This window comes from Ceratotherium simum, chromosome 40, assembly GCF_057802395.1.
Source record: "Ceratotherium simum simum isolate JZ-2026a chromosome 40, ASM5780239v1, whole genome shotgun sequence".
In the NCBI taxonomy this organism is placed as follows: domain Eukaryota; kingdom Metazoa; phylum Chordata; class Mammalia; order Perissodactyla; family Rhinocerotidae; genus Ceratotherium; species Ceratotherium simum.
In genome coordinates, this window is record NC_141939.1 from 14,170,777 (window position 1) to 14,198,588 (window position 27,812).

At 36.2% G+C, this 27,812-nt stretch overlaps 1 protein-coding gene across 1 annotated transcript; it reads left to right on the forward strand.

The window, feature by feature from the left end:
* The first annotated feature begins 1,345 nt into the window (after positions 1-1,345).
* Positions 1,346-25,252, forward strand: SLC5A7 (solute carrier family 5 member 7). Its single transcript, XM_004435884.3, has 8 exons — positions 1,346-1,569; positions 5,816-5,929; positions 6,695-6,850; positions 10,852-11,000; positions 14,006-14,149; positions 20,268-20,421; positions 23,192-23,409; positions 24,465-25,252. Exons 1-8 carry the CDS (start codon positions 1,392-1,394, stop codon positions 25,089-25,091), a joined length of 1,740 nt encoding a protein of 579 aa, XP_004435941.1. The 5' UTR covers positions 1,346-1,391; the 3' UTR covers positions 25,092-25,252.
* Positions 25,253-27,812: the final 2,560 nt, after the last annotated feature.

Here is a 27,812-nt window from a genome sequence, read left to right on the forward strand (position 1 = left end):
CGCGCGGCGACCACTCCAGGTAGGAGCGGAGCGGGCATCCCGGGCGCCGCGGGGCCGACTCCCTCGGGAGCGCGGTGCGCGCCGAGCCCGGCGTTTTCAGAGGGACGCGGCTCTTTGCCTCTCCGTGGGGATGCGCAGGCGGGTCAACTGTCTGGCACTCATGGCTCTTGGGATGCGAGGCGCTGGAAAGTCTGGGCTCAGGAGGGACCAAGTCCGGAAGCAGGAGATGAGCAGAGGGGGCCAGGAGGGACAGTGGGGGGCCGGGGAGCGCTTGGCTGTGGTCAGAGAAAGAACTTTCCGGCTCGGTTGCTCACAGAGGCTGAACCCCTCCAGCCCGCCGGTGCTTCTTTTCTTCTCCCTGAATCCGAGGGAGGCTGGTTCTTTTGCCCAAGGTCTCATTACCCACCTGCGTGCACAAATATCTGAGTTTCCCCCAGAAACTTGTTTGTGTGAACTGGGGTGTATGAAATAGCCATGGTCACAAGGAGAATAAAATATCAGAGAACAAGAATTCCAGAAAGGGAAGATGTGAGAACTCGACACCTGTCATCTGAGCCTTGTTTTTAGTATCTTTGACCCTCTGTTATGTTTTTAGGCAATTCTACATTTTTAAATCGTTTTCTTGTATATATCATTGGGGGAGGGGAATAAAAAGAACAAAGGACAACGTATGAGGAGGAAGAGTTGATCAAGAGGGTGGACCCTTTAGCAACACAACGTCTTTAGTTGCTGCAGTAACTGGAACCACCAGCACTTGTTGAAAATTGGAATTGCTGTGTTTTTGAAATGGATTTTCCTAAAGCTTTTTCTTCCAGATGTTTGCATGTCACATTACTGTTGGAACTATTCTCTGAAATTGTTTGAAAGGCGTGATAGTAGAATGAGTGAATGAGTGAATGAATGAATGAATGAATGAATATGTTAGAATTCTCCATCTTTTGTCATACACTTACATTACTGAATAATTCTAGATCGAATAGTAAGTTAGTTCCAAAAGCAAATACAGACATCCTCTTTGTGATTTCTTGACCAACTGACTGAGTTAAGATACAAGACAAGATAAAGTTTAAATTGAAAGAATGTATTACATACAAAATGATTATGATTACATTTGTTAAACAGAATTTCCAATTTTTTCTGTTTCAACTCAAAACAATGTTAAATTATTAAGTATAAATATAGTAATACAATGGACACTTGTTGGTAACTACTAGGTTAACATGCGATTTCAATGTACTTTTTCTTTAAGTGGCACAGGATCTCTCATGAGCCAGCTGGTGTGTTTGTGGTTGCTGTGTATGCTTGGCTGGTGTATAATGCGTTACTGTATTTTCTTCAGAAGTCTTAATGAAGTAGCCAGCTGTGAAAGAATCCGGACCCCCTAGATAAAAATGGCTTTCCACGTGGAAGGACTGATAGCTATCATCGTGTTCTACCTTCTAATATTGCTGGTTGGAATATGGGCTGCCTGGAGAACCAAAAACAGTGGCAGTGCAGAAGAGCGCAGCGAGGCCATAATAGTTGGGGGCCGAGATATTGGTCTGCTCGTGGGTGGATTTACCATGACAGGTAGGTTCCCATCTGGCCCACCCCTCCTCTGCTTCTCAGAGTAACAAAGCAAACATTGCTCTTTGTCCTTTGGGGATTCTTTATGTTCACTACTTATATGTTTTTTAAATAATTTTACACTTATTAAAAACAAAAATAAAATGATTTCAACTCAGTAGTACTTGAACAAAATGGTTTTATCATAAATCACTGGACAGAATATCAGTGAAACAAATCTGGGCTACTGGGCTGTTTAGTGGGTGGAAAAAGAATTAAAACAAAGAGGTGTAGGAAAGTGCAAAAATGTCTTAGTTTTACAAGTTATGTATCTGTAATTAATGTGATCAAGCCAGCGTCTCATCGTGTTCGTTAACACGGGAATGAAGTTGTGACTTCAAGTTGTCTTAAATGATGAATGCCAATGAACACTAACTAGTGATGGCTTTAAACCTGAATAAACCAATTTGGGGGCAACACAATTCCAAATTGATTGATACTCTGGTTTGAAACTTAATTCTACCAGTTAATAAACTAATTTTCTCACAGGAAGACAATCATATGTTAGGAATCCACATCACTGAAAAAAGATTTCCAGCAACCTTGATATAAAAGGAAAAACGCTAGGGTGTGTCCTAACAGGAATCCCTCAGCCATGTCTGCAGCTCTCTTGCATTCAAACCTTCCCTATGCTAGGAGGGGCCCATACTTGCCTCATTTACCCAGAGGTAGTTCTGTTTAAGTGGTGACTTGTGTCTCTTTCATATTCTTCTTAAGAGGTCATTGAAAATATTTCTGAAAAACAATAATTTAAAATTATATCTTTAGTATTATTTGATACATATTCACTAACAACACACATTTCGTTTTAGAGTCTTAGTAGGTTTTTAAACATTAGCAACATAACCTATAATAACAGGAACTCTGAGTGACCATTTGAAAATATCCCGTTGAAAATCATATCCAAATGATGCCCAATTTCAGTCCTGAAGTGCTATTTGAAAAGGATTCACTCTGTATATGAAATAGTTTACCAAACCAATCTGTGAAGACCACATCCCTGTTTGGCCATCTGAAACCTACAATGTTCTAGAATAATTTACGGACTACAGATTTTATCTTCAGATATTCACATTTTACGTTTAACTCTTCACAAACTGTGCATTTCATTTGATCTTCGTGAAGATCTTTATCTTTGTATTTGACCACTGGGAGAGGGCTTTGGGGCTGAGTGAGGACAAAGACTTGTATGGTCAACAAAGACAGAGCCAAGGCCTGACCTAGTCTCTGGGCGGATCCCCCGGCCGCACAGTGTGCACGTGTAGCCCTCCGCTGATCTCATTTGATTTCTGTGTAAAGGTACACAGTTTGTAAAGAGGTCTCCTTTTTACCCTCTGTTTCTCATTTTTTCTACATACACATGTATATAGAACAAATTGTATTTTGCAAAATATTTTCTGTGATGCCTAATATACAAAATTAGATAAATACAAAAACATAAAGAATAAGAATCATCCACCTGCAGATAAGTGTACTGAAACATTGGTGTAGATTTTCCAATGTTTTTTCTTATTACCACCCGTTGGTGAATAGTAAGCACAGCTTTGTATCTTTATTTTCATTTTTCATTATAGCACACGCTTCGCTTCTTTCCCCTAAAGATCCAGATGTGATACTGGCATCTGAAGTGGATTAAAACATTGTGATTATGTTTCCTTCACATTTCTCCTATTACAAAGAAAATGAGAAGAAAAGCAAAAATAAAACAACAAAAGTTGTTGATTTCATTCAAAAAAACTGTTGAATAAACGTGCTGTTGTACATCAAACTATTTTGTTCATTGTAAATTATAATGTCCTATTACCGTAGTTTAATATTATATTTATTATGCCCATAAAGGTAATGTTTCAGAATTTGTTCTTTTATCATTTAGAGTGATTTTTTTCAATCTAATAGGCTATTAAAGTACATAGAAAAAATCTGAATTGTAATATTTCTTATAAATTCTCATGATCTAGCTCAGGTTTTAAAGATTTTTTTTTTATCTCTTAGAACTGAAAAGAACCTTGGTCAATATCATAATTTATTTAAAATCTGAACGATATTACCTAAACCTTGTCAGATTCATCGATTGTATATATTTAATAAAGAATAAAGACTGAAAATAAAAATGCATATAGTTTAAAAAAGTTCTTGTTCTCATTCATGAATCTGACATGAAATATACAAACATGCAGAGCAAATTCCGGTATATAAGGAACTAGATTGATAAAAATGGAGGAATTTTAATCAGAATAAATAACCAACCCTTCACCTCTATATTACAATATTTGCAATCATTCAGGCACCAATATTCGTTTTGGATGAGGAAGAGACCTACACAATGAAAAATGATCACTAGTAAGCCTTGTGCTTGTAAGACCATCAGATCGTTTATGCAATGAAACGCTGCTGGTGTGTTGTTAGCTGTTCCACTTGCCTAGCAGGAAGATAAAGTCTCAGATTCTGGGACTGTGAGAATTCATCCTAGTTACACATCCAGTGGGGGAAAAAAAAACTCTTTAAAATTTCAGCAGGGCTTAGAATGAGAAAAACAAATAAAAGCATTTGTTATTTGTTAACACCCATGTAAAAGCCACTACGAAGATGAAATTGGCTGCTAAATACGTATTTATCCACTTTAGGACTTTGTGTATAAACTTTCCATTTAAATGTACTTAAAATTTCTTTTCAGGAAAGTCTTTTCAGATTAACCCTTTAAAGATAGTATTAACCCCAAAACAGTCTCTATTCTTTGCTTTGTTTTTCAATTAAAAGCCAGATAAATTCTGGCATGAACACAACAGAAAAGCCTGTCTTTGATAGTTTCATATACATATTATTTGTTTTACTTACAGTCTAACTGTGAGATTTTAGAGAATTTTTCGGAGTCAAATTTTATTCCCAATGTGTTAATACAGCCTAGAATTCAGTCTCATATCTGATAAGCTTCTTGCCAGTCTGTGTCCCTCGTAATTCTATTATACAATTCTATGTACACAAATTCTTCATAGGGATTATTTTAAATATTTTGACTACCCTCTTAAAAAGATATAAACTGAAAAGATTTAAGTGTTCCATTAATCTTAGTTTTTCAGCAAGAATCAAATATTATATTTTCTTCTTGGAGAAAATGGTAGATTTTAGAGATCATTCTTGGCCCAAACTTGTTTAACCAAAATGTGTTTTCTTTGGTTCCTTTACCTCCCTCCTTCAGCTATTATGCTACAGAAATTTTATTAAATAAATCTAAAGAAGACATATTTCTTATTATTCTCTATGATATATCAAATATCTTGCTAAAAGACCCAGATTAGAACAAAGAATTTCAAGTAGGTGTGCAATCAACATTTAAAAATTTTCTGAGGGCTAGTCTAGGCCCTAACTGTATGTTGAGTACTTGGGAAGACAGAGGGGAAAGATAATAAACCCACTTTAAGACACCTTGGAGTAAAAGTGTCATATCTCTCTTCCCTTCACACTCTTAGCAATTTAAGGTAGTACAACTTAATTATGATGCAGCACAGATTTGCCAGGATTCTGTGTCCCCAGAGTTTTTAAGAAATGACTCTATCAATGAAAAGCATGCTCACAGACACACGTGCACATGCACCCACATACATCACTCCCTGATGACAAGAGTCATGATCAATGTGAAAAGATCAATACAATTAAAACAGAAGGCCTTGAAATTAAGACACCTGACCCCATGTTATGAAGGCTGGGGAAAAAGTTGCAGTATTATTGAGAATAGAAATAGTCATATAATATATTGTTTATGCTCTCTGACTTGATGATATATAATAATATCATTTAAAATTGTTGATGACTAAATGGATTTAGAAAACGTCTGGGACCACACTGTCCAATAGAAATATAACGTGAGCCACAAATGTAATGTTAAATTTTCTACAAACCCCTTTACAAAACATGAAAAGAAATAGATGAATTAATGTAAATAATAGAATGTATTTAACTCAATACATTGAAAATATTTTCAGTTCACCATGTAGCAATACAAAAAAATTATTGAGATGTCTTCTATTTATTTTTCCATACTAAGTGTTTGAAATCCAGTGTGTATCTCACACTCACAGAACACGTCAATCCAGACTAGCCACATTTCAGGTCCTAATAGCCGTGTAAAGCTAGTGGCTGCTCTGTGAGACCAAGCAGGTCTCGGGTCTGACGGCATGGCAGTGTCTTTCTCTTTCTTTTCATTCTATTCCAGCCACCTGGGTCGGAGGAGGTTACATCAACGGGACAGCTGAAGCAGTGTACGTACCAGATTATGGTCTTGCTTGGGCTCAGGCACCAATTGGATATTCTCTTAGTCTGATTTTAGGTAAGTGAAAGTTTAAACCTCAGCGACCAAGTCCGTAAACATACAGAACAGGAGTATAAATCACAAGTGAAATAACAGGTCAAACAATGTGAATGGCTATTGTGTAGAAATGTTACCATAAATCTCTAAGTGGCTGTTACCAGAAATCGGTAAGTAGCAGAACACTAATGCTTAGATTGTTTGATCTCTTGATTACAGAATATGTAAAAAAATCCCTTGATCGTATGACTCACAGAACAGTAAATTTCTTAAGGTGATCTTTTCTTTCAAAAATAGTGTGGATATATCATTGAGAATGAATCAACTTAAATTGTATCTGAATTTCTTTTTGTAAGTCAAACTAATAAAAGGTCAAGAATATTATATAACAGAGTTCCTATTTTTTTTTTTTTTGCACTTAAAATACTTTTATTGGATCTTGTGTTTATTCAAAATGTCGGAATGCTATACTGGATGTCACAAATGTGTCAAGGCATTTTAGTGAGTGCTGTGCTGGCCCATGTTTTTAATCCACATGCCTCAGATGTACCATTCAGTTGTACTTTGGATGCATACGGTGATAAATGTCTTAAGAAATTTAAATTTGGCTGCAAAATATTTCTTAGTTCTGTACTCATAGGGTATTTCAGATTGGTTCCTCAACATATACAAGTGTTCTAAAAAATTAATTTCCCTTGAGAAATTATAGCATAGCAAAAGGTTGGCAAACACTATTATATTACGCATTTTTTATTTTCTCTTAAACACCTGTTTAATTTCTTTTAGGTGGGCTGTTCTTTGCAAAACCTATGCGTTCCAAGGGATATGTGACCATGTTAGACCCGTTTCAGCAGATCTATGGAAAACGCATGGGTGGGCTCCTATTTATTCCTGCACTAATGGGAGAAATGTTCTGGGCTGCAGCCATTTTCTCTGCCTTAGGTAAGGATCAAAGAAATGTTGTTCTAGCCGCCTTTCTCTGGCTGACTGAACAAATACACAACTTTACACAGGCCAGGCCACCCCCAGCCTCCCTCACCTGGATTAATGCAACCGTCTCCCTCCTCGCAGTTCTGCCCTCTTCCTGTAATCTCCACATGGTAGCCAGACTCATCCTTCTAAAATGCAAATCTGATCATATCTCTTTCCTGCCTAAAACCTAACTTTTTAACTGAGATCATAAGGCTTTTTATGACTTTGGCTCTGATTTTCTCCTCTCATCATTCCCCACACCTCCTTCCTTCATCCAGAACTGTAGTCCTCCTGCCACACCTCTGACACTTTGCAAGCCAGGGTGCCCTATGCTTTGGACTCCTGTCCCCTCTTTCCTCTCGCACATCTGCCTAGATAACAGGAGTGTCCTTCAGATCTTCTCAGTCACTTCCTCAGAGCAGTCATCCTGAACTGGCTGGATGCCTTTCCTATGGGCTTCCTTAGGCACCTGGAATTTTGTTCTCATTGGACTTACCACTTTGTATGATTAAGCGCCTGTTTATCTATTTCATGCTCAATTTCCAACCTCAAAAAGGGGATTATAAATTTCTTGAAAGCAGGACTTGTGTCATGTTAACAGTTGTAATCCTATCACAAACAAATGGATGAATGAATGAATGATCTATAGCTATAAAGAAAACCAGTGCTGCTTCCTTTTTCCTCAATGTAGTCCCATTACATCATAAAGGATTGGGTTGTGGATATGTTTAGGGATCTAGAAAATGAACTTAGACTCTTTAGAGTCTGACTTACTACCAAGATCAGTTAATGCTAAGGACAACCTGTCCTCGGCCCTTGGCTTCCCAGCCCACTTGTAAGATTTAGAAAACAAGTGATTTCAGTGGCATTCTGGGAGGTATTTAGGCTCGTTCCTCTACGTTTTGATCAAGGAGAACCTTGATCGAACCATCCTGCTGAGCACTGAGTTCCTTCTTGAAAACCACGGAGCTGGAAGTTCCACAACCTTCATCAGTGAGCTATGTCAATGTTGAGCATCCAGGCATTCACATATGTTACTCTCCATCTCTTCTTACAATTGGAAATAAAGAGCTTAACTCGATAGCTGCACGTTGGTCTGAACAAAAGTAAGATAAGATGAATTTCCTTCTATGTTTTATATTCTAGACTACAAACTTATCTTCTGGTTTCAGTATTATCATCAGATCTGGCCTCTATAATATCAGATAATTTACACTACATTTCATTCCTTTCTTTCTCAAAGTCATATATAATCTTATATTATTCTCTTGGTCTCCAACTGTAAAATGAAGCAGTGACTTGATGTAGAAAAGAAGATAATTTGGTAGTTATAAAATAATCTAATAACTCAGTGAAATATGTTGCAATTTCCTGGTGCTAGATAATAACTCTCCACAATAACATGCCACTGTATTTATGTCCTAATGAAATTGTGTGTAAAAGTACACCTCCCTTCCCACCTTGCTCTCATTAGCTAGGAAGCAATGGTAGTTTATTTGTCATTGGTTTCAACACCAGAAAATTTTTGTTTTAAGAGAAAACTGCCTGCTGAGATGTCAAAAAAGGAGTGGGCTGAATATCTGACAGAATAAAAAATGTTCACTCTCACTGAATAAAGATCAACTTATATAACAGAGCCCTGAAGAGAGAATAGAATTAATAAACTAATATTTCTAAAGTATTTTGGAAATATAAAACATAATAGCTAGACTCTGAACTTTGTTGCAATAGTTATTTTTGTACATATATACACGTGTGTCTTTGTCTGTGTATGTAAATACATGTGTAAAATATATTAATACCTCTCTCTCTCCACACACACACGCACACACACCAGACAACATATATGCAAACATTATGATATTGCTTGACATCCATGCACTGGTAAAGAGAATGTGTGTGTATTTTTAAATTAACATCTATATTTTCTTCAAAAATAATAGTTGCACATAATTCAAAGTTAGTGTTTATTAGAAATAACTTGGGATACTTAAGAACAGGCAAATTTAAGATCTATTACCACCTTACTGTGAATGTGCATAGTTCACCACTGAAACAGGAGAATTTTAAACTATCTTCTTGGTATAAATGGACAGCATCCTTACAAGTTTTTAGAGAAATATATCTTTACACTTCTAACAGCTCAAATTCAGTGAATTTTTTATAAGTATTTACAGTATATTTACTTTTATGGCTGTGTGAGAACACTAATATTTCACAGCAGATCTGAAAGTATAACTTTGATTTTACTCCAAATAATTGAATTATTTAGAAAATATTTTAGAGAAAATTTATTCTAACCTTAATAGTGATAGAAAACTGGGTAACTTTCTAAAACCACTGAATTACGACCAAATGGCAGCATCTACCAGAACCCCAAATCTTTAGGATCCTAGTCCAGTGATCTTTCTTCAATAACGCACAGCCTCCCTACCTTTTGCAGATGTAGAATGAGTAGAAATTTAACTAATGTGTGCAAAATTAAGAAGCATTCAAAAAAGATAGTTAAACTTTCATAACTCATGGAATATAACTTAGAAATGTTGTTATTAAAGTAGAGAATTAGACCAAAAGAAGAATGGCAAAGATTTGCAACTTATGTTTCAACATGAAGTAAATAATTTCAGGAAAAAAATAGCTTGTTAAATATCTGTAGAATAATAACTCAGTCAATTATCCGAAGTCAATTATAAATAATTGACTTCTTTCCCTTGTCTTCATCCTCCAACTCCTTACCATGCTTGTCCTTTTATTAATTGTTTTTTACTTACGAAAGTAATTTAATTTTGTTACCAAAGCCAAAACACTAAGAAAAAATTTCTTGAAAAACATTTTTTATTGTTATCTTAGATGAAAATATCACATACTGTTCTATGAGATAAATTTTCATGAACGGTGGGTTGCATACACTAGTAGCATGCAATTGAGGAGTCATAGTAAAATGTAAGATTGCAAATGATGATACAAAAATCACAGATTTGTTGCATGTATGTTAGCATTCCCAGCATTGCCATGTTTAAAAATATGAAATATAAACTATATAGCTTTTGAAAACAATGGGGAAAGAGTTTGTAGAGCAAGAAATGAATTCTGAACTGGCAGTCCAGGAACCACAGTGGTCCAATTGTCCATACCATAACATTCTCATTGGAAATATAGATACCAACAAACACAATAAACAAAGTCATAAAGTCAGAAAATATAATTTGATTTCTAAGGCAGATTTAAAATTTTGTTGATGAAAATTACTTAAACTTATGATATTTAAATCTAGGGATCTTCTGTACATTGGTGTCCTAGTGGCAGGACTGGAATGCTGCACCAATTAAACAAAATAAAAGTGATCTTTTACCAAATTGAAAGAGACAATGTTGATAGATGCAATTTACCAATTTTACTGTTTTCTCCTATAAATTTGTCTCAAATCTTGCTACCTTAGACCATCTGTCATCCAACCAAAGCTACTATGGGTCAGAATTAATGCAAAATAGCAAATTAATATTAATTGTAAAATGTGGAAATGTATGATTATGCTTATCAAAAAGACTTGTTTTTCTCATGGATGTGCGTAAATATATTGCAGATATTTAATTATCAGAGTTTCAGATAGTTGGTGGAATTATTGTAAGTTCTTATATTGGTATTGTTTATCATATTTCATGGAATTTTGTAATCATATCATGAATTTCAGGTGTCCCCACATAAATAAATTAGCAAAGCACTAATTTCAAAAAGAAAGAATATTTTAAAACATACATATATACACGTAAATATATATATGTATATGTATATTCAATTTACTGAGATATAAAAATTTCAATATGAAAATTTACTTTAGCTTTACCATGCAATACACTTCATATGACACAGGAAATATCTGCTGTCGCTGAACTGTCAGTACGTTTTTGCACAGGCAGTGGAATGCAGTTGTGCACCTTGACCATGGCCTTCTCCTGTTTGCTCTCTTCCAGGAACCACCATCAGCGTGATCATTAACGCTAACGTACACGCTTCTGTCATCGTCTCTGCACTCATCGCCACTCTGTACACCCTGGTAGGAGGTCTCTACTCTGTGGCCTACACGGATGTTGTTCAGCTCTTTTGCATTTTTGTAGGACTGGTAAGTGGGGCCATTCACGGATTTTCTTCTTCCTTCCTTCCTTTGTTTTTCTTTTTTGTTGCTTTCTTCTTTTGTACAAGATAATGTGGTATTTTATACTAACTCAGCAACAATTTTAAAAATGTTATTTTCCATCAGGAGTAATACATAGTAAGTCATATACTATTTGAAATTTTTAATTTATCTATGAATTAATTGGATGAAAAACTCTAGTCATTTTGTTAGATTTTGACAGAAAAGTGTGCCTTCAGTTTAATTCTTAGAAAGGTCTGGGTCTTCTTTTCCTTCATGCCTAGATTTGATGGAAACTTATTGTGATCTTCTTTAAGTTTTGAAGGCAACACACTTTCTTCAGAGTTAAAATTTAAACCTTAGTGCTAATCTGTACTAGTCTCTTATCTTTCCCTTATATTAGTTTTGGTTAATCCATAAGCCTGCTCATAGGACATAAAAATTACCCCACTGGAGGGGCCAGCCCCATGGCCTAGCGGTTGAGTTCAGCGTGCTCCACTTCGGCAGCCCGGGTTTGGTTCCCAGGCTTGGACCTCACCACTCTTGGGGCCATGGTGTGGTGGTGACCCACATACAAAATAGAGGAAGATTGGCATAGATGTTAGCTCAGGGTGAATCTTCCTCAAGCAAAAAGGGGGAGATTGGCAACAGATGTTAGCTCAGGAGGAATCTTCCTCAGGAAAAAAAAAAAATTACCCCACTGGAAAAACTGTGGGTTTCAGTATTAACATCACTATTTGGGATCTAAAAACAAAGAAAAGGCTTAATTATGTAAGTCACTAGAAAGATTTATTGTGTATTTCTTGTGAGTCCTAGATTAAATTAGGTAGTATATGTGTGTTTTATTAAGTAAAACATACTGTATAATTATGAGACATGAGTATTATTAGTATTTAATTAAAAGCACTTTTGCATGTCATGAACAATTTTAGTCAGTGTTAAGCTATTGCAAATTCACATCTTAAAATGTAAAGATTGTAATTATACAAATAATAATATCCAACACCTAAGACATATCAAAGGAAGTGTAAAGAAAATGGTATGTCCACTCTGTGCTAGGGGCTGTAGTGGGTTCATACACATATGTTATCTCAGTTGTACATACTGTAGGGGTAGGGGCAATGCCCTCGTGCAAAGGCTACGGACAGAGCAAGCTACGACGGCAGATCATGACTCATTTTCCCAAGAATGATCAAAGCACCCTGATTCTCCTTGTTTTTCTTTACTTTTCTCAAAATGAAAAGCTTTTGACTTTTAGTGTTTACACTAGACATTTAAAAATGAAAAAAGAAGAACGTATCTTATACCCACTCTCTTTTTACTTTCTAACATCTCTAATAATATACAGAAGAAAAATTTAAAAGAACTGACTACAATTAAAATTATAGTCTAGCCATAAATTTACATATGCTAGCAATGATTGTAGTGTTTCCTCCTTTTCTCCCAGACATTTTATTTGCAGTTCATGGAGTTTCATTCACTCAAATTTTAGTTGAATTCAAGAATACTTAATTTGCTCTAGGACTCCTGCTTCTTTATTTTCAAATTGCAAAAAGCAAGTAGATAGTGCTGAAATTCTGAATTTTCCTTAGCATCATTATAAACTTCCGGAAATAAATTTATGTTCAGACTATCAGTGGCAAGGTTAGTTTGGCAATGACAGCTCTCATAACTGATGCGCTTGGTATTCTAAGAAACACAACCCCAGGGATTGAATCTGTTTATCGATGACGTATGTGATTTCTCATTGCTCTGCGTGAGACCAGAACTTAAAACACGCAGGTGCATAGTATAAAGTGTGCCAGTATAAAGATGATATGGCAAATATATGCAGGAGTAAATGTTAAGAGTGGTTTTCTGCTACAAAGTGTAACTAAATTGATAAGGAATCAAGTTCTGTTGATTACTAGTTAAAGCTGTATTGAATTGGCTGAATATAAGGCCAGTTATAGTTTGTTTTCCAAGCTTCAAATTGCTATACATGCAAACATAATTAATTAGTTAACTTATACCTTAAACCATCTTTTCTGAAATTCTCTAAATCTGTTGATTTTATCATCATCTTTGGAGCTCCACAACCGTAAACTTGAGGTTCGTCTGTTAGCTTTCCCTCTCTCTGACCTGTTTCTTTTTATTATAATCTAAGGGTTATTGAATCTCTCTTTGTAATCCTTTTTAGTACCAATATCGTTCCATTTCCACTCTCACCTCTCGACGTCAGGCCTCTATCTGGGTTATATCAGTGCTGCCTTACTGTTCTTCCTGACTCTTCCCTTCATCTGAACTCACTGTTTACAAATGATGTTAAAATTCAGAAGAAATTCTACTAAAATATTTTTAAAATGCAGAAGAAATTCTTCTAGCTTCCAGTTGCCAAACAGACAAAATACAGATCTCTTAGCTTGCAATTCAAGGTTCTCTTCACTCTCTTTATCTCTCCCACTTCCCTAAGCCACCCCCACGCCAACCAACCCTGTCACCCAACAGATGTGTGCACACACACGTACACACGCCATATATTCTTCTGCTCTTTGTCTTGATCTACCGAGACCGTCTCTCCCTTCAATTCCTTCTTCTTCTACCCATTAGAAGGCTCACCCTTGAAGGCTTATTTCACCCTCAAATTCTCAATCAAATCTTTCCTTTAGTGAATGGATGTTTTTTCCTAATTCAAAGAGAACATAAAATGTTTATATGTAAATGTATATAATGTTCTCAAATTTAATGTTTTGTTCCCAAAGCTTCCTGGTGACTGCTCCTATAGTTGATACGATATAGTATAATTCAGCACAGAAGTACACAATATGTTACCTTAATGTTTCTAAATCAATATTTCACGGTGTACTGCAGAGAACATGATTCCAAGTTCTTCTCTGTCTGAACAAGAGGAACTACTGAGCTATGTGGTCTATGAAAATCAATAGGTGGCTGAATCTTATATACATTAGTTAAAAATCATAGCCTAACATTCTAATGTCGCTCTTTGGTTACAGTGGATCAGCGTCCCTTTCGCACTGTCACATCCTGCCGTCACCGACATTGGATTCACTGCTGTGCATGCCAAATACCAGGAGCCTTGGCTTGGGACCATCGAATCATTCGAAGTCTACACTTGGCTTGATAGTTTTCTGTTGTTGGTGAGTGATGCTTTTACCTGAGGAATGCAATCTAATTGTTCCTAAAATCAAATGCGATTTTGAATTTTATATGTAAAATCCACTGACTGGCTTATGTCCATTTCTGAATTGACTACTTTCTACTGGAAGGATGGAGCCACTTACTGACTGTGGTAGCTGACTAGTATCAAAGTGGAGAGCAAATGAGGCCTTAAAGGAATAATGTCCATGGAGTTATGTGTGGTGTGTTCACATTTGTGTTGTACTGTAAGTTGAAGAACACCATGCCCTACCCCCAGATACCTATCCCAATGTGAGATCCAAGACATCTAAAAATTTTAATTTGTATTAAGGCATTAAAAACCAATTTCTTCTGAAATAAGTAACTCATTTAGTCTCTAATTACACACTAAGTAAATTAGTGGTGTCATAAGGCCTTAAGTGCATAAGATAAGTTGGGAAAAGAGGAATCACTCAGGAAAGATGCCAAGAAAGAAGCCCTGGGGAGTAAGAGGCAGCTTGAGATCATGCAGAGCCTTGGGAGGAAGGGCACAGATCAAGGATTGAGGGAAGAAAGAAAAACCAAAAGAACCTACCAGATTTTATGATTTTGCTAATTAGAGGGGTTGTGTATACAAATAAAACACTGTATTTGACTTCAAAGGAATAAATAGATTACTTTTTATATTAAAATTAGGGAAAATTGTTTACTTTTGTTTCCTCTTTAGAGGGTTCCCAATATTTTGTGATTTAACTTTGTGTTTGTGGCACTTTGCTAAATGTTAGCATTAAAAGGAGATGTATCTGTCCCAGGAAAGACAGCATGAAAACACATATTTCCAGTGGTGAGGAGGAGGGCTTTTTTCCCAAGGATTGTTAAGAAATATATTGGCTGAAATTTTTCTTGAATAATTTACAATTATGTATTGAATGGAGAAAGGGATTAAATATTATGTGTGTATGTAATTATACCTGCAGGGCAGGTATTTTTATGGTTATGTGGAGTAGATGATGAGACTCAGACAAGTTAGGCAATTTGTTGATAATCACACCATTGTCTGAGCTGGAGATTGAAACAGAGAGTCAAGACCTCAAATTCCTTTCCTCTACACCCCACTTTAGATTCAGATTTACTGATCTTCAGGATAAGGCATTATACCCAGTAATTGCTAAAGTTTTTTCCATCTCAAAAAATTGTATGACCGAGTCATGTTCATTACTCAAATTGTAAGATAAGTTGAAATGAAATAATAGATGTTGAATGAATGAATGAATAAACTGTAAAAGTAAGCCTTGAAATGTTTCACCACTGGTCTCTCATCTTCCAATTGTCTTTCAAGCATCCCCTCCATGTAAATGATTTGTCAAGTCCTGCTAATGACACTATCAAAGTATCTCCCAGTCTCACTCTGAACTGGCCCAGTGTCCCTATATTGTCACTATATTTAGCTGACAGCATTCCTCACCTGGCCTATTGTGATAGCCCCTCACTGGTCTCCCTACTGGCAGCCCACCCACATCTCACTCCTCCAAGCCTATTTTCCACCTTCCCATAGAAGCTGCTGTTTGCCAGTGGAGGTCAGATTTTATCTTACTTAAAAACTTCTGATGACCTGATGATCTAAATGTCTAAGAGAATAGGTATGTAAATTATGGTATATCAATCCATATAGTCATAGATATTATTGATAAATATTCATTGACATGGAAGATGTTAGTAACATATTGATTTACAGGTTGCAAAACAAAAGTTTTGGAAGAATATAGACTTGAGTCATGGAATTATGAATTTTAGAATTTCCTCTTTTAGCTTTTTTATTAATTCAATTTATTTAAACTAAAAGAATAAACAACAGTTCAACCATTTCTCCCACCACCTGTCTCTGACAACCAGTCTGTTCCCTGTATCTATAAGCTTGTTTTTGTTTAATTAAAAAAAATTTTTTTTAGATTCCACATATAACAGAGAGCATATGGTATTTCTCTTTCTCTGTCTGACTTATTTCACCTAGCATAACACCCACGAGGTCCATCCATGTTGTCACAAATGGCAAAATTTCATTCTTTTTCGTGGCAAAATAATATTCCGTTGTATATATACCACATCTTTATCCATTCATCCACTGATGGACGCTTAGGTTGTTTCCATATCTTGGCTATTGTATACAATGCTGCAATGAACACGGGGTGCATATATCTTTTTGAATTAGTATTTTTGGGTTTTTTTGGATAAATACCCAGAAGTGGAATGCTGGATCACATGGTAGTTCTATTTTTAATTTTTTGAGAAACCTCCATACTGTTTTCCATAGTGGCTGCACCAATTTGCATTCCCACCAACAGGACAGAGGGTTCTCTTTTCTCCACATTCTTGCCAACACTTGTTATTTCTTGTCTTTTTGTGTATGTGTGAGGAAGAGTGGCCCTGGGCTAACACCTGTTGCCAATCTTCCTCTTTTTGCTTGAGGCAGAGTGACCGTGAGCTAATATCTGTGCCTGTCTTCCTCTATTTTGTATGTGGGATGCCGCCACAGCATGGCTTTGATGAGTGGGGTAGGTCTGTGCCTGGGATCCAAACCTGCAAACCCTGGGCCACCAAAGCAGAGCTCGCCAAACTTAACCACTGTGCCACCAGGATGGCCCCCTTGTCTTTTTAATGATAGGCATTCTAACAGGTGTGAGGTGATATCTCATTGTGATTTTGATTTGCATTTCCCTAATGATTAGTTATGTTGAGCATCTTTTCATGTACCTGTTGGCCATCTGTATGTTTTCATTGGAAAAATGTCTATTCAGATTCTCTGCCCATTTTTTAATTGGATTGTTTGTTTTTGTGCTGTTGAGTAGTATGAGTTCTTTATATATTTTGGATATTAACCCCTTATCAGATATATGATTTGCAATTATTTTCTCACACTCAGTAGGTTGCCTTTGCATTCTGTTGTTGCTTTTCCTTGCTGTGCAGAAGCTTTTTAGTTTGACATAGTTCCACTTTTTTATTTTTGTTTGAGTTGCCTTTGCTTTTGGTGTCAAATCCAAAATAATCATCTCCATGATGAATGTCAAGGAGCTTACTGCCTATGTTTTCTTCTAGGAGTTTTATGGTTTCAGGTCTTATGTTCAGGTCTTTAATCCATTTTCAGTTAATTTTTGTGTATGGTGTAAGATACACCAGTTTCATTCTTTGCATGTGGCTGTCCAGTTTTCCCAGTACCATTTATTGAAGAGATTGTCTTTTCCCCCTTGTATATTCTTGGCTTCTTTGTCATAGATTAATTGATCATGTATGTGTGGGCTTATTTTTGGGCATATAAATAGTATATATATAAATAGTGTATATAGTGTATAAATAGTGTATCTATTCTGTTCCACTGATCTATATGCCTCTTTTTATGTGGTACCACACTGCTTTAATTCCTATAGCTTTGTAATATAATTTAAAATCAGGGAGCATGATGCTTTCAGCTTTGTTCTTCTTTCTCAAGATGGCTTTGGCTATTTGGGGTCTTTTATGGTTCCATAGGCATTCTAGGACTGATTGTTCTATTTCTGTGAAAAATGACATTAGAATTTTGATAGAGATTGCATTGAAAATACAGATTGCTTTGGGTAATATGGACATTTTAATGATGTTAATTCTTCCAATCCACAAGCACAGAATACTTTTCCATTTATTTCCTCTTCAATTTTTTCATCAATGTCTTATAGTTTTCAGTGTACCAATCTTTCACCTCCTTGGTTAAATTTATTCCTGGGTATTTTATTCTTTTTGACGCAATTGTAAATGGGATGGTTTTCTTAATTTCTCTTTCTGATATTTCATTATTAGTATATAGAAATGCAACAGATTTCTGCATATTGATTTTGTATCCTGCAGCTTTATTGAATTTCTGTTCCAGAAAATCAGTTTATTAGAATAATAAACAAAAAATCTGTTTATTAGTTCTAACAGATTTCTAATGAAGTTTTTGGGGTTTTCTGTATGTAATATCATGTCGTCTTCAAATAGTGACAATTTTACTTCTTCTTTTCCAATTTGGATGCCTTTTATTTCTTTTTCTTACCTAATTGCTAATACCTAGAAGCTAGGACTTCTAACACTATGTTGAATAAAAGTGGCAAGAGTGGACATATTTGTCTTGTTTCTGATCTCAGAGGAAAAACTTTCAGCTTTTCACCATTGAGTATGATGTTAACTGTGAGCTTGTCATATATGGCCTTTATTATGTTGAGTTGAATTCCCTCTCTACCCACTTCGTTGAGAGTTTTTGTCATAAATGGATGTTGAATCTTGTCAAATGCTTTTTCTGCATCTATTAAGATGATCATATGATTTTTAGTCTTCGTTTTGTTAATGTAGTATATCACATTGGCTGATTTGCAGATGTTAAACCATCCTCGCATCTCTGGAATAAATCCCACTTCATTATGGTGTACGATCCTTTTAATGTATTATTATTATTATTATTATTATTATTATTTTTATTGTGGTAACATTGGTTTATAACACTAGATAAATTTCAGGTGTACATCATTATATTTCTATTTCTGTATAGATTACATCATGTTCACCACCCAAGACTAATTGCAATCCGTCACCACACACATGTGCCTAATCATCTCTTTCACCCTTCTCCCTTGCCCCCCTTCCTCTTTGGTAACCACCAATCCAATCTCTATCTCTATGTGATTGTTTGTTGTTGTTTTTATCTTCTACTTATGAGTGAGATCATACAATATTTGACTTTCTCCCTCTGACTTATCTCACTTAACATAATACTTTTAATGTATTATTGAATCTGGTTTGCTACTACTTTGTTGAGGATGTTCTTTTAACTTTTTTTTTAACTTTTGAACATGTATGTTTTATATAAAAAGGAAATTGTTCTAGGATCAATATGTGACAAACACTTTGCTTGACAGAATTTAGAGCCCAGTTAGAGAGAGGCAATTAAAGAAACAACTTAAATATATTGTGATATGGGAAGTTCATTCATATGATAAATATTTGTTGAACACTGACTTTATGCCAGTCAGAGGACTGTGGCAGTAATCCAGGGGAAAGTATTTTCCCAGCCTCCTCTCTAGTCACTCCCACATATCCTGACCTCTAATTATACCAAATACACGGCGGTTTCATAGCTGCCTCATTGTTTTTTTCTTTCATTTTTTTATTGGATTTTCTCCCTGCTACTCTCTTCTCTCTCCATCTCCAGCTAGTGACACCCTATCAATGCCTAAGGACCGACTCAAATGTCATTTCTGTAGATCATCCTGATCACCATGCAGTTGTCCTTCCTCCCACCTTTTCACTTCCCTCTATCACCCCCAGATAATTAATTGTTTCTCCTTTTTGCTCCTATACATATAGCGTGCAACATGTTATATGCCTCCAAACATTTTTGATTGTATATCCTCAGTAAGACTTTTAAACATACCCACAAGGTAGATATATGTAATTTTCAATTGCTTATATGTACTGCACTAAGATGGTATGTAAATTATTTAATAAAAACAACTATATAACATTTAGGTACGAGGTAAAAATGAGTATAAATAGAAATTCCAATATTTTCTTTGATGCTCCACTATATTGCCTTGAGTATTCCACATACCTCACCTTGGAAGACACCGTAATGCATTGACTCTCCCAGCGGACAGTGAGCTCCAGAGCAAGAACCACACCTTATTCATCTTTGTGCTCTGACAACCATTACATTGCCTGGCACATGATTGAGGTCCAGAAATATTCATTGAATTGTATTGATTCAGATTAAACTTCATACTTTCAGAATCTTAATTTTTTGAGACTGTTTTATGATGGTTAAAACCTCCAGATGAGAACAAATAGAAGGCTTCTAGGTAGTTGTAATGCACTTAAATTAGCTAAATTTGGGAAAAGAAAAGATTATCCTATGTAATTATGTAAGAAAATAACTTGAAGAAATTCTGCTCAATTGAAAGTATGACAATAACATAGTGATGGCAATTGAGATGTGTGTCATATAAGACCATTTTCTATACTTTAGAGCTCTATCTATACTATTATGAATGTGATTGTAATAAATTTCACTTTAAAAATACCTAATACATGCTATTTTCCTGCAATTCATTCTGAGTCCCTGTGGTTCCCTTGCAGATGTTGGGTGGAATCCCATGGCAAGCCTACTTCCAGAGGGTTCTCTCTTCATCTTCAGCCACCTATGCTCAAGTGTTGTCCTTTCTGGCAGCTTTTGGGTGCCTGGTGATGGCTCTACCAGCCATACTCATTGGGGCCATTGGAGCATCCACAGGTAAATATTTTACAGCTTCAGTAATTGACCCACTTAAGCTTCACTGAAGTTACCAAGTACCACCCAGCTGCCCTTCCTCCCCTACTTTCCCCCTACCCCACATAGTTCATTGTTTCTCATCATGCTCACATATATTCCTTTTTATACTATTCAACAAATTGTATTATAGCTCAGTGGTCTCCAAACTTTTTTTGATTGCTCACCCCATCAATAAAGTACGTGTGAGCAGGGCCTGCCCCGTGGCTTAGCGGTTAAGTGCGCGCGCTCTGCTACTGGCGGCCTGGGTTCGGATCCCGGGCGCGCACCGACGCACCGCTTTTCCGGCCATGCTGAGGCCGCATTCCACATACAGCAACTAGAAGGATATGCAACTATTACATACAACTATCTACTGGGGCTTTTGGGGAAAAAAAAGGAGCAGGATTGGCAATAGATGTTAGCTCAGAGCCGGCCTTCCTCAGCAAAAAGAGGAGGATTAGCATGGATGTTAGCTCAGGGCTGATCTTCCTCACAAAATAAATAAATAAAACTGTTTTTTAAAAAAGAAAGTACTTGTGAGCATATCTACCTCCTCCAATGTTGGTATATTTATCAATTGTGTATGTGTAATCTTGTCAGCAGTGGTTCTCAACCAAGGTGCACATTGATGTCACCTGGAGAGGGGGAGGGAGTCTTTAAAAAAATATCTATTTCTGGGATACCACACAGGGATTTTTTTTTTTAATAATCTAAGATAGAACCAGAGACCAGTGTTTTTTTAAGTCCTCTTGGTGAGTCAAAATGCAGCCAGAGCTGAGAGCCACTGGCTTAGAAAAAGTTCACCTGTCATCACCATGACTACCTAAGGACTGCTTTGAACTTGAGATTTATGTTTCATATTTTTGATAGTTTGTTAAGTAAGAGTTTTCGTTCTTGGAGAAGTCAATCTATAAGCGTGTAGGTAAAGAAAAACTGACGTACTAAGTCACTTAGAGAATAACTTACACAAAATTGGTAAAAAAAAGGGTTATGAAATGCTTATTTCCCAGTTAGACTCTACATAGAATATTTTTTAACTCTCACACTTAATATGATTGAACTTATTAATTACTCCTGACCCTTGTGTTCCCATGCTATACAGCTTTTAAGAGCATTTCGTGAAAATACATCACATTAAACTCAAATTTAAGGAGTCTAGGTAGAGATAATTAAAACAGATTAGAGAAGTTCACCTTTCACTCTGTTGTGTTTTGTAAAGATAATCCAGGATGATGCGCATCTGGCTACTTTGACTTTCAATTAGTAGAGCTATTTATTGAGTTACTTAATTTTTAAAATATAGTCATGGCTCATAGCCTACACTCTCTATTCCAGCTGTTCCTCCAAGACATAAATAAACACTTAAAAAGACAGCTGACAAGGACCGGCTCAGTGGCCTGGTCGTTAAGTTCTGCGTGCTCCGTTCCGCTTCAGTGGCCCGCGAACCCAGGTTCGGATCCTGGGCACAGACTTATGGCTGTGACAGCAGCCCACATACAAAATAAAGGAGGATTGGCACAGATGTTAGCTCAGGGTTAATCTTCCTCAAGCAAAAAAAAGAGGAAGATTGGCAACAGATATTAGCTCAGGGCAAATCTTCCTCACCAAAAGAAGAAAAAAAATGATGGCTGACAAAGGTGATTGTGTGCCTTTGAATAAAAGATAGCATTAATGTCACAGTCATAAAACAGATCTGACCATTAGTTTGTGTGTGTGGGTGTGGGTGTATGTGTGTGTGTTGTAGGACAACAGACTGATAAAAGCAGTTTTTCTTGGATTAGGTACACATTCTTGGTCGATATTTCTGATACCATAACATCTCAGTTAATGCTATAAAATTGGCTACATCAAAGCATGGCTTTGAGCAATTGTAATGGAAAATGGGGGAAGAAAAAATGGTAGGATCCGGGGGAAACCACTCCTATTTCATCTTGTAATCATGGCATCGAAGAAGTTCAGCAAATAAAAAAGGAGCTATGCTAAAGTACATTTAAAGTTTCCATTGTCTTCTTTAGCTCATGCTAGTATAACTAAACAGCAAAGCAGCTATATATTCAAAGATAATCTTATGTTTCACATCTTTTTACCACAGAGTCCAAAAATGTCCTGAAAATTTCAATCCCATACCTGCACTTTTTATTCAATAAAAAAGAACTGTCCTTTATCTATCATGCCTCCCATTTCCAGTAAGTGGAATTTGGAGCAAGAAGGAATTTAGTTGGGAGAAAAATAATGCTGAGACAGCTCCAAAACCAAATTTATATGCAGGAAGAGGATGGGTGAGAATAGCCCCACTACTGTCTTTATCCATTTATACATGTACAACTGAGGACCAAGGAACGAAACAGTAAGTGTCCTCTCACATCTCCAAACGGTTGAAGAAATACTCTATGCTTCAGTTTAAGATCATCTCTTTTCTATGATTCTGCACAATGTAATGCCACCATTCCAGAAGAGAAATATATGTGTATATATCTTACAACCATAATCTGTGCGGATCTTTTGAATAAGACTAAATGCAACCAAAACCCATTAGAACCCAGGACGTATAAGACAATTTCACTTGACCAATACATGACTTCCCATCTAATTAGACTAACATACCTAATTAGACTAATTAGACTTACTATCTGTTTAGACTAATTCATACGTTCTGAATTTATTTCAAAAACTGCTAATAAATAGGATGACCCCCAGAAGGATAAAGAATGTATGTCTCTTTGGTGGTTGTTATGTTGTTTCCTTTCATCAGACTGGAACCAGACTGCATATGGGATTCCAGATCCCAAGAGTAACGAAGAAGCAGACATGATCTTACCAATTGTTCTACAATATCTCTGCCCTGTGTACATCTCTTACTTTGGTCTTGGTGCAGTTTCTGCTGCTGTTATGTCATCAGCAGATTCTTCTATCTTGTCAGCAAGTTCAATGTTTGCTCGGAACATCTACCAGCTTTCATTCAGACAAAATGTAAGAACAGGTTTTTTTTAAACATAACATAATTATTGTTGTTGTTGTTGCCATGGTTGTATTTATTGTGTATTCCATATTATATACTTATTAATATTCTATATTAAAATCTGGCCCTACCTTGATTAAGCACACAAGGTTAAATAGTGATGAACTTTATTTATGCTGTAAATAAATGTTTTAATGCATGTTATTGTTCATGTTAATACTGAAGGGAACAAATCAATATAACTATTTCCCAAGAGATACGGTCATATTGCTATAATTTAAACTTCTTGTCCTTCTAGTGAAAGAGTAATGAAACTCACACTATCTTAGAAAAACTTTGAGTTTAATTAAATACGATAAGAAACTTGAGAACCCCAGTGTAAGCAGAATATGGTAAGTTGTTTCTAGGGTATTTGTGTAATATCTGTCCTGCTGTTGGCTTGACCTCCACGTCTACCTTTGTCAGAAAATAGCCTCTTGATTTTATTTTCCTTATTGAACTGAGTAGGTGCAGAACAGCATGCTGTTGTAGTCGCTGAGGGGCCAATAGTCCCCTCCACATTTCTCCTTGACTAAAGCTTTGCCTTTCTCTAGGTTTTCCAGGTCAAAGTTAACAACATGGTTCCACTTGTGTTTTCAGATGTTTGGCCCTAAAGATGGTAGGGCCCCTATGTAGAGAGGAAGCAAGGAGGAGCCATGCCTCCTCACTGCTGCATAAGAACTATTCCTTAATACGTAAAGTGAGCAAAATTCTCCCTTGCACTATTATTTCTCTATGACAACACATTAGCTCATCTCATCTCTCCCCCTGCACATTCAGGGAAAGGCACTGGTGGTCTACGCTTCCTGCATGTGGTACACAGAATCCTCTTGGAAAGGCCCATCCAGGGAGCCACATAGATTGCTTGCTTCTTATGCTGTGGTTTAAGTTGGCTTTTCCCATAGATTGAGTCATTTGAACCGGGGGAATTCTCTAGACCAGCTTTAAAGCACAGAAATGCATCTCATTCTTCACCTAAATGAGCCAACACATTGTGTGAAAAGTTGACACTGGCAATTTCTTGCAGGCATCAGACAAGGAGATCGTTTGGGTCATGCGAATCACAGTGTTTGTGTTTGGAGCTTCTGCAACAGCTATGGCCTTGCTAACGAAGACTGTGTATGGGCTCTGGTACCTCAGCTCAGACCTCGTTTACATCATCATCTTCCCACAGCTGCTCTGTGTGCTCTTCATTAAGGGAACCAACACGTATGGGGCTGTGGCAGGCTATATTTCTGGCCTTTTTCTGAGAATAACTGGTGGGGAGCCATACCTGTACCTGCAGCCCTTGATTTTTTACCCTGGTTATTATTCTGATAAGAATGGTATCTATAATCAGAGATTCCCATTCAAGACCCTCGCCATGGTTACTGCATTCTTAACCAATATTTGCATCTCGTATCTAGCCAAATACTTATTTGAAAGTGGAACCTTGCCACCAAAATTAGATGTATTTGATGCTGTTGTTGCAAGGCACAGTGAAGAAAACATGGATAAGACAATTCTGGTCAAAAATGAAAATATTAAACTAGATGAACTTGCACCTGTGAAGCCTCGACAGAGCATAACTCTCAGCTCAACTTTCACCAATAAAGAGGCCTTCCTTGACATCGATTCCAGTCCAGAAGGGTCTGGGACTGAAGATAATTTATAATGACCACATCTAAATAAAATACTGCTTTCTCAGACAGACAGCAGGCTAGTCCTGGAAGGATGGTTTGCAGCATATAAAAAATAAGTTTCAAAAATAAACAACACTCAGGAGGACAAAAATGTATATAAAAGTGCAATTGCACAAATACAAGCCAAGCTAAAAGGAGGCACCTATGAAAGCAACAGCTTTCTTTCTCATTGATATTTCTTATTCTCATTTGATTTTGACTCTAGATAGTTTTGTTAAGCATTCAAAAATGAATAAAGCCCCACTCAAAGAACAGAGGGCCAAGCAGAGTATTTATCTTTATTATGAAAAAAGGAAGTAGATATGAAAGAGCCAAAGAAATTGGATAGTCTTGATCCAGACCTTGTTTGCTAGTGCACTGGTGAGTCTAGTTTAATTATGGCACTGAAGCTATGAGAATAACTCACTGTCACTCCAAGGAATGGTGCAAGGAATTAACCAGCTGATTTTCTTCTTTCATGTTCTTAACTAAAACATTTGCTGAATGTGCAATTTGTTTTTCTTTTAGTGGTGGCATGTATTATCCTGAGCACATGCAAAGCAAACACAAAAAATATTGTATAGTGGCCTATGTGCAAGGTGATAGGAAAATAGAATCCATCTTTGTAGAGGAGCACTGGGCTCCTTTGAGTGTGTCTACAACTACCATATGCGGTGAGAAGAGTACCTGGAGCGTGGAAGGCAACCTTAAAGCAATAAATAAATCAAGAAGGCCATTAAGCAGAAAAAAGTTACAGGAAGAATGGTAGATTTTTATCTTCATCTGAAGTTTGTAAAGTTTTGCTTCATGATAAAAGAAGTAATATCTTGGCTTGCTCTCTAAATTAGTTTTGGAAGTGAAAATGAGCCATATGTAAGGTAAGGTAGCTACATAGCACCAATTAAGGTTAATGAGAGACAAGCCGCACCTCCTGATAGTAGTAAACCTAGGAAAACAAAACCCACTCAACTTTGGATACTCATTAGTGAGGATGATTTAGTGTCAAGAAAGATACTATGTGGCACTTTTTCACATAAGCTAGTCTTAGGTATTGGGCAAATCACCTCTACAAAAAGTATATAGTGAAATTTAAAATGCAGAAGAAAGCAGAAAGAAAAAATAAGTCCTAAAAGGAAGAAGCCATCAATCTTAACATTTGGTGTCTGCATAACTTTCATGAGGTTGGTCTAAATATTTTGATCCTTTTCTGTGTGTGTGTGTGTGTGTGTGTGTGTGTGTGTGTGTGTATGTATATATATATATATATATGTAATGGTTTGTATCCATTTTAGAATTATAAATGCTTTCCCACCAGTCACTTTATAGACATAACTGGAGCTGTGTCTACAAAAGCAGAGTGAACTGATAAACTGAAAAATTATCTGAGCTTTTGATCCAATAAAGAAAAGCAGCCTGAATTATTCAAACTAAAGCACTTTTTTCCAAAAATATTTCTTTTTTGCAATTCATACACAAAGTGAAGTTAACTCAGCGTTCAACGTTAAGTATAAAAGTTGTGTTTGGGAAGCTAGAATTCCTTTTTTTTTAAATCCTAATTGTCTAAAAGCATCTAATAATACATGTTTTTTGTTACTGAACATGAATTAAAGTAGCAGGGTAATTTTTAAAATATGAAATTAAATAATTTTACATGTTGTAATGTCCCTTACTTTTAATGCTTTATCAAAACTTGATGGTGAATATGACATTGCATTCAGAATTTTACAGAACATCATCTATATCTAAAGAGAATTCTTTTTACTCATCTATTTGCTCAGAATCTATTCTATGCCAGTACCCTATGGAGTACTTGGAAGGAGCACATTTTTGGAACCAGTAAGTGTGAGAATCTCAAGGTTCTCAGACATGGATTGAGAGAGGAGCCAGGGACAGGAAACACAATAAGAAAAACTACAGAGATGGAAACGTTTGACATGTAAAAGTAATTAATTGATGGGGGTCTACAGTTCCTGGAAAATATGATACTTCAGATGTGCCGTGCTTTCCAGCACACTGCCTGAATAATTATTTTTACCCACTGCATCGCCATCAGTTTTTGTTTCAACCTACTTAGGCAGATGCTTCCATAGAAACACATCAGCCGTATTGTAACAGAATACAACAGGGAAGTATAGTCTTCTTACAAACATTAGATTTTACAGTTTTGTTGGGCAACAATTATCCAAAGAGATAACCATATTTAAATCCAGTGACAAAGAATAAATATTAATAGTGAAAATTTGTTCCATTCCATTCATTTTATAATAATAGAAATATAAAGTAGGAAAAAAACTTTACCTTTTCCAAAATATTAAAAACTAGATAAATTAAATAATTTAAGCTAACAAATAATGTTCTATTTTTATTTAACTCATTATTTACTATCTACTTTCAAATTAAATATATAAAAAACTAGTATAAAATCCACTAATAAATGTGCCAAATATTAGCAAGACGATTTTTTTAAAAGGACAAAAAGTTGAAAATCAAAAGGGATGGAACAACAATCACAGGGTCTTTATTTAGGCACATTCACACCAAATTGCCCCCCAATTTCCAAGGAAGGAACAAAGTCGTGAAATGTAGAAGACGATGCTTTGTGCTCATCCCTTGCTCTGTTTTAACTTCATGGGTAATGCAGACGGCTTTGTATTCTTTCAGCTTTGCTCAGTGAGCCTAATTTTCAAAAGCCCGTTCTCAATGAAAATAAAACA